This window comes from Hyla sarda, chromosome 9, assembly GCF_029499605.1.
Source record: "Hyla sarda isolate aHylSar1 chromosome 9, aHylSar1.hap1, whole genome shotgun sequence".
NCBI lineage: Eukaryota > Metazoa > Chordata > Amphibia > Anura > Hylidae > Hyla > Hyla sarda.
The window spans coordinates 507,986-524,903 of NC_079197.1; the positions used below are offsets into that span (position 1 = coordinate 507,986).

The 16,918-nt window shown below is 49.1% G+C and overlaps 1 protein-coding gene across 1 annotated transcript in view; it reads right to left on the bottom strand.

Moving 5' to 3' along the window:
- The window catches only part of NOTCH1 (notch receptor 1), a gene marked incomplete in the record, with an annotated part of 63,124 nt that overhangs the window by 18,631 nt on the left and 27,575 nt on the right, over positions 1-16,918 (bottom strand). The window contains 12 exon segments of the mRNA XM_056538627.1: positions 1,140-1,253; positions 2,586-2,699; positions 2,789-2,807; positions 2,809-2,975; positions 3,192-3,240; positions 3,242-3,353; positions 3,514-3,551; positions 3,554-3,610; positions 3,613-3,642; positions 3,644-3,724; positions 3,726-3,748; positions 5,308-5,430. Of these exon segments, the coding sequence (XP_056394602.1) occupies positions 1,140-1,253; positions 2,586-2,699; positions 2,789-2,807; positions 2,809-2,975; positions 3,192-3,240; positions 3,242-3,353; positions 3,514-3,551; positions 3,554-3,610; positions 3,613-3,642; positions 3,644-3,724; positions 3,726-3,748; positions 5,308-5,430 (927 nt within the window).

Consider the following 16,918-nt stretch of genomic DNA (forward strand, 5'->3'; position numbering starts at 1 on the left):
GCACAAGACCACCAGAGGCGGGCCCTATATACCTGCCCGGACCTCCTCTACACCCGCTCGCTCCTCCCCCTCTACACCCGCTTCCGCTCCCCTCCCCCCTCTACACCCGCTCGCTCCTCCCCTCTACACCCGCTCGCTCCTCCCCCCTACACCCGCTCGCACCTCCCCCCCTACACCCGCTCGCACCTCCCCCCTACACCCGCTCGCTCCTCCCCCCTACACCCGCTCGCTCCTCCCCCCTACACCCGCTCGCACCTCCCCCCTACACCCGCTCGCACCTCCCCCCCTACACCGCCCGCTCGCAACCTTCCCCCCCTACACCCGCTCGCACCTCCCCCCTACACCCGCTCGCTCCTCCCCCCTACACCCGCTCGCTCCTCCCCCCAACACCCGCCTCGCACCTCCCCCCCTACACCCGCTCGCTCACCTCCCCCTCTACACCCGCTCGCACCTCCCCCCTACACCCGCTCGCACCTCCCCTCTACACCCGCTCGCACCTCCCCTCTACACCCGCTCGCACCTCCCCCCCTACACCCGCTCGCACCTCCCCCTCTACACCCGCTCGCACCTCCCCTCTACATCCCCGTGCCTCTTCCCTGCACATCATCATCTACCTATTAATGATTGGCTGACATGGTCACCTTCCTACATCCTGTACTGTGATGTTTTATCTGTGACCCGGCTGAGGCGCCTCGTCCGTCCTGTTTGGGGATCAGCCTTAGGAGCCCTGACTGCCCTCGGTGGATATATTTTCGCGCCCCGCTGTTATTTACAGAAGTTATTCATCTCTGCAGTAACAATAGACACATTGTCCCCCCGGCGGCTCATGTCATCGTCCCATCATGGCTGCCGCTCAATGCAAAAGAAAAAAAAACCTCTACAGCCGCCTCCTACTTTTCCCGCGTCTTTTCTCCTTTGTGAGAAGATAAAAAGCACAAAAGGGAAGGAGTTCAGGGTCCTGTGTGAGGACGACCCCTCCGCACACGGCCTCTGCAGACATCTGCTCCGCACAGATCATCCTCCAGCCCTATTATCATTAATCCATCGCCGTGCAGGACGGGGAAAAGCCTAATCCGCAGGACAAATAACATGCTTGTCCCTCTGGTCAGATCCCAGCAGAGGGGCCGGCGGTAACTTACCTTCTGTGCACTGACAGGTGTAGGTGTTGGGTCCGTCCATGCACTTGGCGCCATTTTTGCAGGGCGTGCTGGCGCACTCATCGATGTCGTACTGACACAGGTGCCCGTTAAAACCTGAACCGAGGAGAGAACAGGAGACATTTATAAACAATACATCACACATAGGTCGGGGTCAACGCTGAGCCCTGGATCTGCATGGACCTATAAGGGAAATGTCTCCTATACAGGTGCAGAACCATCCAAAGGATCACGGTCTGGGGGGGGGGGGGGAATTATATTCTATACAATGTGTATGTCTGACTGACCTACCCCCCCAGCATTACCGCCGCCCCCGCTCTGCCCTACAGACCAAAAACACCATAAATAATGACCTTAAATCTGACTTTTCTGAAGCCCAGACAAAGCACGTGCGTCCCCCAGGTTACCATGGAATCCCAGGGAATGAGGAGCCCCCGACGCTCCATTCATCTCATACCATTCTTCTTAGGGATTAGAGGTCTCCTCCAGCGTGTGGTCTAAGACCCCCAATAATCTCTGCAGCCCTCCCCCTATAGCAGCGTCTCCTCTGTTTAGCGCACACGTGGACTGTATCGGCCCGGACTGCACTATAACGGACTCAGAGAAGACGTGCGCCCCCTCATCACTTCCCTCTGACTACACAGTGATTTCTATTATTGGGGGGGGGGGGGGGGGGGGGGTCCCCAACCTACCGCTCTTCAGATGTTGCAAAACTACAACTGGAGAACGCTGCACTAGATGACACCACTGCAGCCACAGGTTGTCTGGGCATGCTGGGAGTTGTAGTTTTGCAAGCAACATCTACATCTACATCTGCAAAACTACAACTCCCAGCATGCCCAGGCAGCCAATGGCAAACCAGGGTGCATACAGCTGTTGCAAAACTACAACTCCCAGCATGCTGAACAGCCAACAGAGTTGTAATTTATCAACAGCTGGAGGCACACTAACTGAAAAGCTTTGCTCTAGAGCAGTTTTTCCTCTACTGTTGCAACTCCCAGCATGCATTGAAAGCCTGCAACTATAGCATCTAGAACCAGTGGTCTTCAACCTGCGGACCTCCAGATGTTAAAAACTACAACTCCCAGCATGCCTGGACAGCCAACGGCCAACGTCTGTCCGGGCATGCTGGGAGTTGTAGTTTTGCAACACCTGGAGGTCCGCAGGTTGAAGACCACTGGTCTAGACCATTGTTCCAAGGTGCCTCCAGCTGTTGCAAAACTACCACAGGGTGTGAACTCGCTGCACTAGATGCTGCCTGGGCATGCTGGGAGTTGTAGTTTTGCAATATACACTCCTCCTCCTTCCATCACACACAGATCCAGAGCTGCCCGTCAGCCGGAGAATTTTCCTGCAGCGGTGAAGATGCCTGCGGGGCAGATTAACCTTGGCAGACGGCGCCGTCCTATCGATCCGTTTTTCTCTCACCTGTGGGACACTCGCAGTGGAATTCGTTGATTTTATCGATGCATCGGCCGTTGTGCAGGCAGGGGCTGCTGGCGCACTCGTCCGTGTTGATTTCACAGAACTTCCCTTCGTAACCTGACAAAAGTGAAGAGCGACGGTTAATACGTGATAACGGGGTGAGGAGGAGGAGGAGGAGGCGGCGGGGGCAGCAGTCATGGACCCACCTGGCATGCAGATACACTGGGAACTCTCCGATCTGGTCCAGGCAGGTGGCGTCGTTCTGGCAGGGGTTGGACAGGCACTCGTTCACGTCGATCTCGCAGCGCGGCCCCGTGTAGCCCGGGAGGCAGTTGCACTGGAAGGAGCCCTGGGTATTGATGCATTTACCACCGTGCTCGCAAGGGTTGGCACCTGAGTGGTCAAAAGAAAGGGTTAATGGGATTTTTCCATCTCTATGTTATATGCCAGCGTTTCCCAAATAGTGTGCCTCCAGCTGTTGTAGTTTTGCAAAAGCTGGAATGTTGCAGGTTGGACATCTAGACTCTAAAAGTAGTGTCTCCCAACCAAAGTGCCTCCAGCTGTTGCAAAACTACAACTGTCAGTTGAGAGTGGGTGATGGGCTCTTACCCAGAGAACACTCGTCCACGTCGTAGTTGCAGGCAGGCCCGTTGTAACCCCGAGGGGCAGGTACAGATGGCTTTGCCATTCACAGGGTTGGTATCGCAGTTGGAGCCCTCGTTGCAGGGGTTGCTGATACAAGCGTCGTCCAGGTGACACAGAAGGCCTGTAATGGATGACAGATGTGGGGGAGGGTATTATGGGAATGGGTTTATAACTGAGCAGCTGTTGCTAAACTACAACTCCCAGCATGCCCGGAGTAAAGTCAGGAGACTATGGCTCTAGGGAAAGCAATCCCCCCCAATCCCCGGCAATCTGTTCTCACCTGTTACGGCCGTGCGGGCACTCGCAGTAGAAGGACGCTACCCCGGTTCGTGGCAGGTGGCGCCGCTGTTACACGCTGCATTGGCGCAGTCATCGATGTTCCTCCGCTGCAGTCCTCGCCGGTCCAGCCGTTCACCACAGACACAATTGTATCCTCCGTGGGTGTTGTGGCAGGTGCCGCCGTTCTGACAAGCGTTGGGCATCAGCTGGCACTCATCACACGTCTTCAGTGCAGTACTGACCTGTGAGCGGAGAAACAGATAGATATGAGACAGACAGGTACGAGACAGACAGACAGGTACGAGACAGACAAGAGACAGACAGACAAGAGACAGACAGGCAGACAGGTACGAGACAGACAGGCAGACAGGTACGAGACAGACAGGCAGACAGGTACGAGACAGACAGGCAGACAGGTACGAGACAGACAGGCAGACAAGAGACAGACAGGCAGACAAGAGACAGACAGACAGACAAGAGACAGACAGACAGACAAGAGACAGACAGACAGACAAGAGACAGATAGACAAGAGACAGACAGACAGACAAGAGACAGACAGACAGACAAGAGACAGGCAGGCAGACAAGAGACAGACAGACAGACAGACAAGAGACAGACAGGTAGATAAGAGACAGATAGGTAGATAAGAGACAGATAGATATGAGATAGATAGATATGAGACAGATAGATATGAGACAGGAGATAGATATGAGACAGATAGATATGAGATAGATAGATAGATATGAGACAGATAGATATGAGATAGATAGATATGAGATAGATAGATATGAGATAGATAGATAGATAGATAGATAGATAGATAGATAGATAGATAGATAGATAGATAGATAGATATGAGATAGATATGAGATAGATATGAGATAGATAGATAGATATGAGATAGATAGATATGAGATAGATAGATATGAGACAGATAGATATGAGATAGATAGATATGAGATAGATAGATAAATATGAGATAGATAGATATGAGACAGATAGATATGAGATAGATATGAGACAGATAGATATGAGATAGATATGAGACAGATAGATATGAGATAGATATGAGACAGATAGATATGAGACAGATAGATATGAGACAGATAGATATGAGATAGATATGAGACAGGAGATAGATAGATATGAGATAGATATGAGATAGATATGAGATAGATAGATATGAGATAGATATGAGACAGATAGATATGAGATAGATATGAGACAGATAGATATGAGATAGATATGAGACAGGAGATAGATAGATATGAGATAGATAGATATGAGACAGGAGATAGATAGATATGAGATAGATATGAGATAGATAGATATGAGATAGATAGATATGAGATAGATAGATATGAGACAGATAGATATGAGACAGATAGATATGAGATAGATATGAGACAGATAGATATGAGATAGATATGAGACAGATAGATATGAGATAGATATGAGACAGATAGATATGAGATAGATATGAGACAGATAGATATGAGATAGATATGAGACAGATAGATATGAGATAGATATGAGACAGGAGATAGATAGATATGAGACAGATAGATATGAGATAGATATGAGATAGATAGATAGATATGAGATAGATAGATATGAGATAGATAGATAGATATGAGACAGATAGATATGAGACAGATAGATATGAGACAGATAGATATGAGACAGATAGATATGAGACAGATAGATAGATATGAGACAGATAGATATGAGACAGATAGATATGAGATAGACATAAACACTATACAGACAGTCCCTATAATATATATATCTCGGTTGTACCGGTCCAGTCCGGAGAGCAGCGGCAGTTGTAGGTGTTGACGCCGTCCACACAGGTCCCCCCGTTCTTGCACTGGTTTCCTGGACAGTCATCAATATTTTCCTCACAATTTTGACCAGAAAATCCTAAAAAAGACATAAAACATAGAATAAATCATTGGGGGAAGGTTCAGTTTCTGGGTTTCGCAGTTCTGATGACTTAAGAATCGCGCAGTACAGCCTTCCTGATGGCGTGTGTAGGCGATATGCCCTAATTCTCTGATTGTTACAGGATGATATAAATGCTCAGTCATGTGACCCGGTTTGGCGCAGCAGGCGCGGTGTACACAATGCGAGCAGTTCCTCCTCAGCTTTGGCATGACATTACCGCTCAGTGACGTGACCATGTTTGGCGCAGTGGGCGCGGTGAACATAATACGAGCAGTTCCTCCTCAGCTTTGGCATGACATTACCGCTCAGTGACGTGACCCGGTTTGGCGCTGCGGGCGCGGTGTACACAATACGAGCAGTTCCTCCTCAGGTTCGCAGTAACATTCAGACAAGAATCTGTTTAGTTTGTAAAGTGAAGATAAGCGGGCGCGCTGATGTGTCGGGAGCGGCCGCGCCATAAAACTGCCGATAGGCGACTTCTATGGCTGCCGCCGGCTGGACTGCTGGGAGCTCCTACACACGGGCAACATGTGGCAAGTTACTCATTACACCGGCTACCGACATGTGGGGGCCGCAGTACAGCGAGACTACGCCAATCCTACAGGTCCTGTACTGACTATTCACCAACCCCCATACATCTATATATGTGAAGGGAACAGGCCGCTGCCAGACACCTCCACCTGCTGGAGAGAATGACATTCCTATAGGCCCTGTATGGAGTATTCATTCACTATAAACACAGCCGAGAACACTGCGCATATATAAGGGGGATAGGCCGCTGCCAGACACCTCCACCTGCTGGAGAGAATGACATTCCTATAGGCCCTGTATGGAGTATTCATTCACTATAAACACAGCTGAGAACACTGCGTATATATAAGGGGGATAGGCCGCTGCCAGACACCTCTGCCCCTAGAGAAAACGACTATTCATTCATTAGCCCATATACATACATACATATATACACATATATACATATATATATATATAAATATAAATGTGATTTCACTGTGTATATATGAGGGGGAAAAGCCGCTGCCAGACACATCTGCCCCCCTGAATTCCTCCTGAGCCCCCCATAGAGTCCATGGTGTATATGTGAGAGGAATATACCCCCCCCCCCCCCCTACAGATTATATCAGTTGACTCCAACCTTTAGCTCTAAAGCTGTTGTGGAACTACAACATCCAGCATACCCCACATCCTGTGTTGTCATGGCATGCTTGGGGTTGTAGTTTCTCAAGAGCTGGAGAACCATAGGCGTTTCCCAACTTGGGCGTCTCCACCCGTTACAAAACTACAACTCCCAGCATGTCGGGCAACGGCTGTCTGGGCATGCTGGAAGTTGTAGTTTTGTAACAGCTGGAGGTATACTGGCCAAAACATGTCAGGGTAACGTCTGCGCTTGCTGTGAGTACGAACATTCTAGGCTGACTATACTTTTCACAGCTGCAGGTTTGTTACAGTTGTATCCGAATCCAGACAATTTAGACAGCCCTAGATGTGACTGTGTAAACTGGCTACAATTGTAACAAACCTCCAGCTACAATGTAGACACCTGAACTGATCCTTTTAACAGTTTAAAAAGGTTACAAAAAGTTTTACTGTGAGAAAAAAATCATCGTTCCGTTTCCTGTCCAGGCAGCAGGTGAGTGCGCCAATGGGGGCGGGATGGTCAATCAGGGGGCGGGGCGGTCAATCAGGGGGCGGGGCGGTCAATCAGGGGGCGGGGCGGTCAATCAGGGGGCGGGGCGGTCAATCAGGGGGTGGGGCGGTCAATCAGGGGGCGGGGCGGTCAATCAGGGGGCGGGGCGGTCAATCAGGGGGAGGGGCGGTCAATCAGGGGGAGGGGCGGTCAATCAGGGGGAGGGGCGGTCAATCAGGGGGCGGGGCAGTGTGTGAACCTGTCGGCTCCATTCATAGACTGGAGGGTGGGAACGCAGGCGGCACCATAAATCACAACGCTTTATTTACAGATACATCTGATAAGAGCTGCAAACAGTGGCCGAGCCTACGGCACAGCCCGGGGGGCCAGGACGCCAACGCTTCGCCTCAGCCACGGGGCCGATATAGGAATGCAATGTGAACAATGTCAGGAGCGGGTCGTGTTTACAGTGACAACATTGCTGGCAGCCGTGCTGTAATCCGATCCCTCAGTGTTTATCCAACAACAAGAAACAAAGTCTCTCCGAAAGTGTTTCTAAATCTGCTGGCAGCGCCGTCCGGTTATAACCGAATCGTAAAGTCAGAGGACGATCAATAAAAGGCGGCAATAATCCAGGTGTGTGGGAGCGCGGCCCGCCCCACCGCCAGCCGCCGTGCACGCACCCTGGATCACGTGATCTGCTCTTTCATCTCTCAGATCTGTGATAAAATGTCCCGGCCTGATGTGCGGCTCAGACACCTGCTCCACAGGCCCATAAAACCCGGGCGGCTTCAAAGAGCCCAATGGGTTAATGTTTACCGGAATTTACACAGAGGAAGGAGAGAACGCAGAGGATTCACCAAGCAACCAGGAAAACGGGGCAGGAAATCTGACAGAGACGCCGGCAGCTCAATCAAGACTGGAGAACAGAACAGAAAGTCCGAGCCACGACTCCCAACAGTGGGGAGTAAGGATCAGCGCTCCCTATCACACACAGTCTATATACAGTAAGGATCAGCGCTCCCTATCACACACAGTCTATATACAGTAAGGATCAGCGCTCCCTATCATACACAGTCTATATACAGTAAGGATCAGCGCTCCCTATCATACATAGTCTATATACAGTAAGGATCAGCGCTCCCTATTATACAGTCTATACAGTAAGGATCAGCGCTCCCTATCATACACAGTCTATATACAGTAAGGATCAGCGCTCCCCATCATACACAGTCTATATACAGTAAGGATCAGCGCTCCCCATCATACACAGTAAGGATCAGCGCTCCCTATCATACATCATACACAGTCTATATACAGTAAGGATCAGCGCTCCCCATTATACAGTCTATATACAGTAAGGATCAGCGCTCCCTATCATACATCATGCACTGTCTATATACAGTAAGGATCAGCGCTCCCCATCATACACAGTCTATACACAGTAAGGATCAGCGCTCCCTATTATACCGTCTATACAGTAACGATCAGCGCTCCCTATCATGCACAGTCTTTATACAGGAAGGATCAGCGCTCCCTATTATATACAGTAAGGATCAGCGCTCCCTATTATACAGTCTATACAGTAAGGATCAGCGCTCCCTATCACATCATACACAGTCTATATACAGTAAGGATCAGCGCTCCTTATCATACATCATACGCAGTCTATATACAGTAAGGATCAGCACTCCCTATTATACAGTCTATACAGTAAGGATCAGTGCTCCCTATCATACACAGTCTATATACAGTAAGGATCAGCGCTCCCCATCATACACAGTCTATATACAGTAAGGATCAGCGCTCCCTATTATACATCATACACAGTCTATATACAGTAAGGATCAGCGCTCCCTATCATACATCATACGCAGTCTATATACAGTAAGGATCAGCACTCCCTATCATACAGTCTATACAGTAAGGATCAGTGCTCCCTATCACATCATACACAGTCTATATACAGTAAGGATCAGCGCTCCCTATCACATCATACACAGTCTATATACAGTAAGGATCAGCGCTCCCTATCACATCATACACAGTCTATATACAGTAAGGATCAGCGCTCCCTATCACATCATACACAGTCTATATACAGTAAGGATCAGTGCTCCCTATCACATCATACACAGTCTATATACAGTAAGGATCAGCGCTCCCTATCACATCATACACAGTCTATATACAGTAAGGATCAGCGCTCCCTATTATACACAGTCTATATACAGTAAGGATCAGCGCTCCCTATCACATCATACACAGTCTATATACAGTAAGGATCAGTGCTCCCTATTACACAGTCTATATACAGTAAGGATCAGCGCTCCCTATCACATCATACACAGCATACAGTAAGGATCAGCGCTCCCTATCACATCATACACAGTCTATACAGTAAGGATCAGTGCTCCCTATTATACAGTCTATATACAGTAAGGATCAGCGCTCCCTATCACATCATACACAGTCTATATACAGTAAGGATCAGTGCTCCCTATCACATCATACACAGTCTATATACAGTAAGGATCAGTGCTCCCTATCACATCATACACAGTCTATATACAGTAAGGATCAGCGCTCCCTATTATACATCATACACAGTCTATACAGTAAGGATCAGCGCTCCCTATCATACACAGTCTATATACAGTAAGGATCAGCGCTCCCTATCACATCATACACAGTCTATATACAGTAAGGATCAGCGCTCCCTATCACATCATACACAGTCTATATACAGTAAGGATCAGCGCTCCCTATTATACAGTCTATACAGTAAGGATCAGTGCTCCCTATCATACACAGTCTATATACAGTAAGGATCAGCGTTCCCCATCATACACAGTCTATATACAGTAAGGATCAGCGCTCCCTATTATACAGTCTATACAGTAAGGATCAGTGCTCCCTATCATACACAGTCTATATACAGTAAGGATCAGCGATCCCCATCATACACAGTCTATATACAGTAAGGATCAGCGCTCCCCATCATACACAGTCTATATACAGTAAGGATCAGCGCTCCCATCATACACAGTCTATATACAGTAAGGATCAGCGCTCCCCATCATACACAGTCTATATGCAGTAAGGATCAGCGCTCCCTATCATACACAGTCTATATACAGTAAGGATCAGCGCTCCCTATTATACAGTCTATACAGTAAGGATCAGTGCTCCCTATCATACACAGTCTATATAAAGTAAGGATCAGCGCTCCCTATTATACAGTCTATATACAGTAAGGATCAGCGCTCCCCATCATACACAGTCTATATACAGTAAGGATCAGCGATCCCCATCATACACAGTCTATATACAGTAAGGATCAGCGCTCCCTATCATACACAGTCTATATAAAGTAAGGATCAGTGCTCCCTATCACATCATACACAGTCTATATACAGTAAGGATCAGCGCTCCCTATTATACAGTCTATATACAGTAAGGATCAGCGCTCCCTATTATACAGTCTATACAGTAAGGATCAGCGCTCCCTATTATACAGTCTATACAGTAAGGATCAGCGATCCCCATCATACACAGTCTATACAGTAAGGATCAGTGCTCCCCATCATACACAGTCTATATACAGTAAGGATCAGTGCTCCCCATCACATCATACACAGTCTATATACAGTAAGGATCAGCGCTCCCTATCACATCATACACAGTCTATATACAGTAAGGATCAGCGCTCCCTATCACATCATACACAGTCTATATACAGTAAGGATCAGCGCTCCCTATTATACAGTCTATACAGTAAGGATCAGTGCTCCCTATCATACACAGTCTATATACAGTAAGGATCAGCGATCCCCATCATACACAGTCTATATACAGTAAGGATCAGCGCTCCCCATCATACACAGTCTATATGCAGTAAGGATCAGCGCTCCCTATCATACACAGTCTATATACAGTAAGGATCAGCGCTCCCCATCATACACAGTCTATATGCAGTAAGGATCAGCGCTCCCTATCATACACAGTCTATATACAGTAAGGATCAGCGCTCCCTATTATACAGTCTATACAGTAAGGATCAGTGCTCCCTATCATACACAGTCTATATACAGTAAGGATCAGCGCTCCCTATTATACAGTCTATATACAGTAAGGATCAGCGCTCCCCATCATACACAGTCTATATACAGTAAGGATCAGCGATCCCCATCATACACAGTCTATATACAGTAAGGATCAGCGCTCCCTATCATACATCATGCACAGTCTATATACAGTAAGGATCAGCGCTCCCTATCACATCATACACAGTCTATATACAGTAAGGATCAGCGCTCCCTATTATACACAGTCTATATAAAGTAAGGATCAGTGCTCCCTATCACATCATACACAGTCTATATACAGTAAGGATCAGCGCTCCCTATTATACAGTCTATACAGTAAGGATCAGTGCTCCCCATCATACACAGTCTATATACAGTAAGGATCAGTGCTCCCCATCACATCATACACAGTCTATATACAGTAAGGATCAGCGCTCCCTATCACATCATACACAGTCTATATACAGTAAGGATCAGCGCTCCCTATTATACAGTCTATACAGTAACGATCAGCGCTCCCTATCACATCATACACAGTCTATATACAGTAAGGATCAGCGCTCCCCATCATACACAGTCTATATACAGTAAGGATCAGCGATCCCCATCATACACAGTCTATATACAGTAAGGATCAGCGCTCCCTATCATACACAGTCTATATAAAGTAAGGATCAGTGCTCCCTATCACATCATACACAGTCTATATACAGTAAGGATCAGCGCTCCCTATTATACAGTCTATATACAGTAAGGATCAGCGCTCCCTATTATACAGTCTATACAGTAAGGATCAGCGCTCCCTATTATACAGTCTATACAGTAAGGATCAGCGATCCCCATCATACACAGTCTATACAGTAAGGATCAGTGCTCCCCATCATACACAGTCTATATACAGTAAGGATCAGTGCTCCCCATCACATCATACACAGTCTATATACAGTAAGGATCAGCGCTCCCTATCACATCATACACAGTCTATATACAGTAAGGATCAGCGCTCCCTATCACATCATACACAGTCTATATACAGTAAGGATCAGCGCTCCCTATTATACAGTCTATACAGTAAGGATCAGTGCTCCCTATCATACACAGTCTATATACAGTAAGGATCAGCGATCCCCATCATACACAGTCTATATACAGTAAGGATCAGCGCTCCCCATCATACACAGTCTATATGCAGTAAGGATCAGCGCTCCCTATCATACACAGTCTATATACAGTAAGGATCAGCGCTCCCCATCATACACAGTCTATATGCAGTAAGGATCAGCGCTCCCTATAATACACAGTCTATATACAGTAAGGATCAGCGCTCCCTATTATACAGTCTATACAGTAAGGATCAGTGCTCCCCATCATACACAGTCTATATACAGTAAGGATCAGCGCTCCCCATCATACACAGTCTATATGCAGTAAGGATCAGCGCTCCCTATCATACACAGTCTATATACAGTAAGGATCAGCGCTCCCTATTATACAGTCTATACAGTAAGGATCAGTGCTCCCTATCATACACAGTCTATATACAGTAAGGATCAGCGCTCCCTATTATACAGTCTATATACAGTAAGGATCAGCGCTCCCCATCATACACAGTCTATATACAGTAAGGATCAGCGATCCCCATCATACACAGTCTATATACAGTAAGGATCAGCGCTCCCTATCATACATCATGCACAGTCTATATACAGTAAGGATCAGCGCTCCCTATCACATCATACACAGTCTATATACAGTAAGGATCAGCGCTCCCTATTATACACAGTCTATATAAAGTAAGGATCAGTGCTCCCTATCACATCATACACAGTCTATATACAGTAAGGATCAGCGCTCCCTATTATACAGTCTATACAGTAAGGATCAGTGCTCCCCATCATACACAGTCTATATACAGTAAGGATCAGTGCTCCCCATCACATCATACACAGTCTATATACAGTAAGGATCAGCGCTCCCTATCACATCATACACAGTCTATGTACAGTAAGGATCAGCGCTCCCTATCACATCATACACAGTCTATATACAGTAAGGATCAGCGCTCCCTATTATACAGTCTGTATAATAGGGAGCGCTGATCCTTACTGTATATAGACTGTATAATAGGGAGCGCTGATCCTTACTGTATAATAGGGAGCGCTGATCCTTACTGTATAATAGGCAGCGCTGATCCTTACTGTATATAGACTGTATAATAGGGAGCGCTGATCCTTACTGTATAATAGGGAGCGCTGATCCTTACTGTATAGACTGTATGATGTGATAGGGAGCGCTGATCCTTACTGTATGCTGTGTATGATGTGATAGGGAGCGCTGATCCTTACTGTATATAGACTGTGTATGATGTGATAGGGAGCGCTGATCCTTACTGTATATAGACTGTGTATGATGGGGATCGCTGATCCTTACTGTATAGACTGTGTATGATGGGGAGCCCTGATCCTTACTGTATAGACTGTATAATAGGGAGCGCTGATCCTTACTGTATAGTCTATACAGTAAGGATCAGGGCTCCCCATCATACACAGTCTATACAGTAAGGATCAGCGATCCCCATCATACACAGTCTATATACAGTAAGGATCAGCGCTCCCTATCACATCATACACAGTCTATATACAGTAAGGATCAGCGCTCCCTATCACATCATACACAGCATACAGTAAGGATCAGCGCTCCCTATCACATCATACACAGTCTATACAGTAAGGATCAGCGCTCCCTATTATACAGTAAGGATCAGCGCTCCCTATTATACAGTCTATATACAGTAAGGATCAGCGCTGCCTATTATACAGTAAGGATCAGCGCTCCCTATTATACAGTAAGGATCAGCGCTCCCTATTATACAGTCTATATACAGTAAGGATCAGCGCTGCCTATTATACAGTAAGGATCAGCGCTCCCTATTATACAGTCTATATACAGTAAGGATCAGCGCTCCCTATTATACAGTCTATATACAGTAAGGATCAGCGCTCCCTATTATACAGTCTATATACAGTAAGGATCAGCGCTCCCTATTATACAGTCTATATACAGTAAGGATCAGCGCTGCCTATTATACAGTCTATATACAGTAAGGATCAGCGCTGCCTATTATACACAGTCTATATACAGTAAGGATCAGCGCTCCCTATTATACAGTAAGGATCAGCGCTGCCTATTATACAGTAAGGATCAGCGCTCCCTATCACACAGGGGTTCACATATTTTTCTCACTTCCTGTGGGGGGGGGGGGTCAGATATAACTTCCGCTTTGTGTTGTTGCCGTTTCCTGTTTTAGGTCGGTGACATGTGACCTCGTGAGGTCATGACCTGTGGATCCGACATTACACAAGAGACGACTGGAGCCGCCACTGATCACATCCGGTCCCCCCAGATCAGCAATCGCACTTCTGCTGCCCTCTAAGAAGCACGAGCAGCGGAGGCTCCAGATCAGGGGCCCCCAGCAGAAGGCTCAGGCTGTCTGGTTATGCTGGGAGTTGTAGTTAGCAGAGGCTGGAGGCTCCCTCCTTTAAGGCTGCACTGACACACTGTAACGCTGCAACCATCATCATATAAACATCTAATTCATTGTTATGGGGCAAAAGTTCAAAGTAAATGAGGACATCCTGAGTCCACGAAAACACATCCTGCCCAACAAAAGGAGGGCCCCGACCACAGAGGGCCCAACATAAGGGACCCCGCCTACAGAGGGCCCAACATAAGGGACCCCGACCACAGAGGGCCCAACAAAAGGGACCCCGCCTACAGAGGGCCCAACATAAGGGACCCCGACCACAGAGGGCCCAACAAAAGGAGGGCCCCGACCACAGAGGGCCCAACATAAGGGACCCCGCCTACAGAGGGCCCAACATAAGGGACCCCGACCACAGAGGGCCCAACAAAAGGGACCCCGCCGACAGTGGGCCCAACATAAGGGACCCCGACCACAGAGGGCCCAACAAAAGGGACCCCGACCACAGAGGGCCCAACAAAAGGGACCCCGCCGACAGTGGGCCCAACATAAGGGACCCCGACCACAGAGGGCCCAACAAAAGGAGGGCCCCGACCACAGAGGGCCCAACATAAGGGACCCCGCCTACAGAGGGCCCAACATAAGGGACCCCGACCACAGAGGGCCCAACAAAAGGGACCCCGACCACAGAGGGCCCAACATAAGGGACCCCGACCACAAAGGTCCCAACATAAGGGACCCCGCCTACAGAGGGCCCAACATAAGGGACCCCGACCACAGAGGGCCCAACAAAAGGGACCCCGCCGACAGTGGGCCCGACATAAGGGACCCCGACCACAGAGGGCCCAACATAAGGGACCCCGACCACAGAGGGCCCAACATAAGGGACCCCGACCACAGAGGGCCCAACATAAGGGACCCCGACCACAGAGGGCCCAACATAAGGGACCCCGACCACAGAGGGCCCAACATAAGGGACCCCGACCACAGAGGGCCCAACATAAGGGACCCTGCCTACAGAGGGCCCAACAAAAGGGACCCCGACCACAGAGGGCCCAACAAAAGGGACCCCGCCGACAGTGGGCCCAACATAAGGGACCCCGACCACAGAGGGCCCAACATAAGGGACCCCGACCACAGAGGGCCCAACATAAGGGACCCCGCCTACAGAGGGCCCAACATAAGGGACCCCGCCTACAGAGGGCCCAACATAAGGGACCCCGACCACAGAGGGCCCAACAAAAGGGACCCCGACCACAGAGGGCCCAACAAAAGGGACCCCGACCACAGAAGGCCCAACAAAAGGGACCCCGACCACAGAGGGCCCAACAAAAGGGACCCCGACCACAGAGGGCCCAACAAAAGGGACCCCGACCACAGAGGGCCCAACAAAAGGGACCCCGACCACAGAGGGCCCAACAAAAGGGACCCCGACCACAGAGGGCCCAACAAAAGGGACCCCGACCACAGAGGGCCCAACATAAGGGACCCCGCCTACAGAGGGCCCAACATAAGGGACCCCGACCACAGAGGGCCCAACATAAGGGACCCCGACCACAGAGGGCCCAACAAAAGGGACCCCGACCACAGAGGGCCCAACAAAAGGGACCCCGACCACAGAGGGCCCAACAAAAGGGACCCCGACCACAGAGGGCCCAACAAAAGGGACCCCGACCACAGAGGGCCCAACAAAAGGGACCCCGACCACAGAGGGCCCAACAAAAGGGACCCCGACCACAGAGGGCCCAACATAAGGGACCCCGACCACAGAGGGCCCAACATAAGGGGGACCCCGACCACAGAGGGCCCAACATAAGGGGGACCCCGACCACAGAGGGCTCAACATAAGGGACCCTGAACACAGAGGGCCCAACATAAGGAGGGCCCCGACCACAGAGGGCCCAACATGAGGAGGACCCCGACCACAGAGGGCCCAACATGAGGAGGACCCCGTCTACAGAGGGCCCAACATAAGGAGGACCCCGACCACAGAGGGCCCAACAAAAGGGACGACCCCGACCAGAGGGCCCAACATAAGGGACCCCGACCACAGAGGGCCCAACATAAGGGACCCCGACCACAGAGGGCCCAACATAAGGGACCCCGACCACAGAGGGCCCAACATAAGGGACCCCGACCACAGAGGGCCCAACATAAGGGACCCCGACCACAGAGGGCCCAACATAAGGAGGACCCCCACTCCTCATCAGTATTAAACAACACAGAGGACCCCCGAAGAGCACAACATAA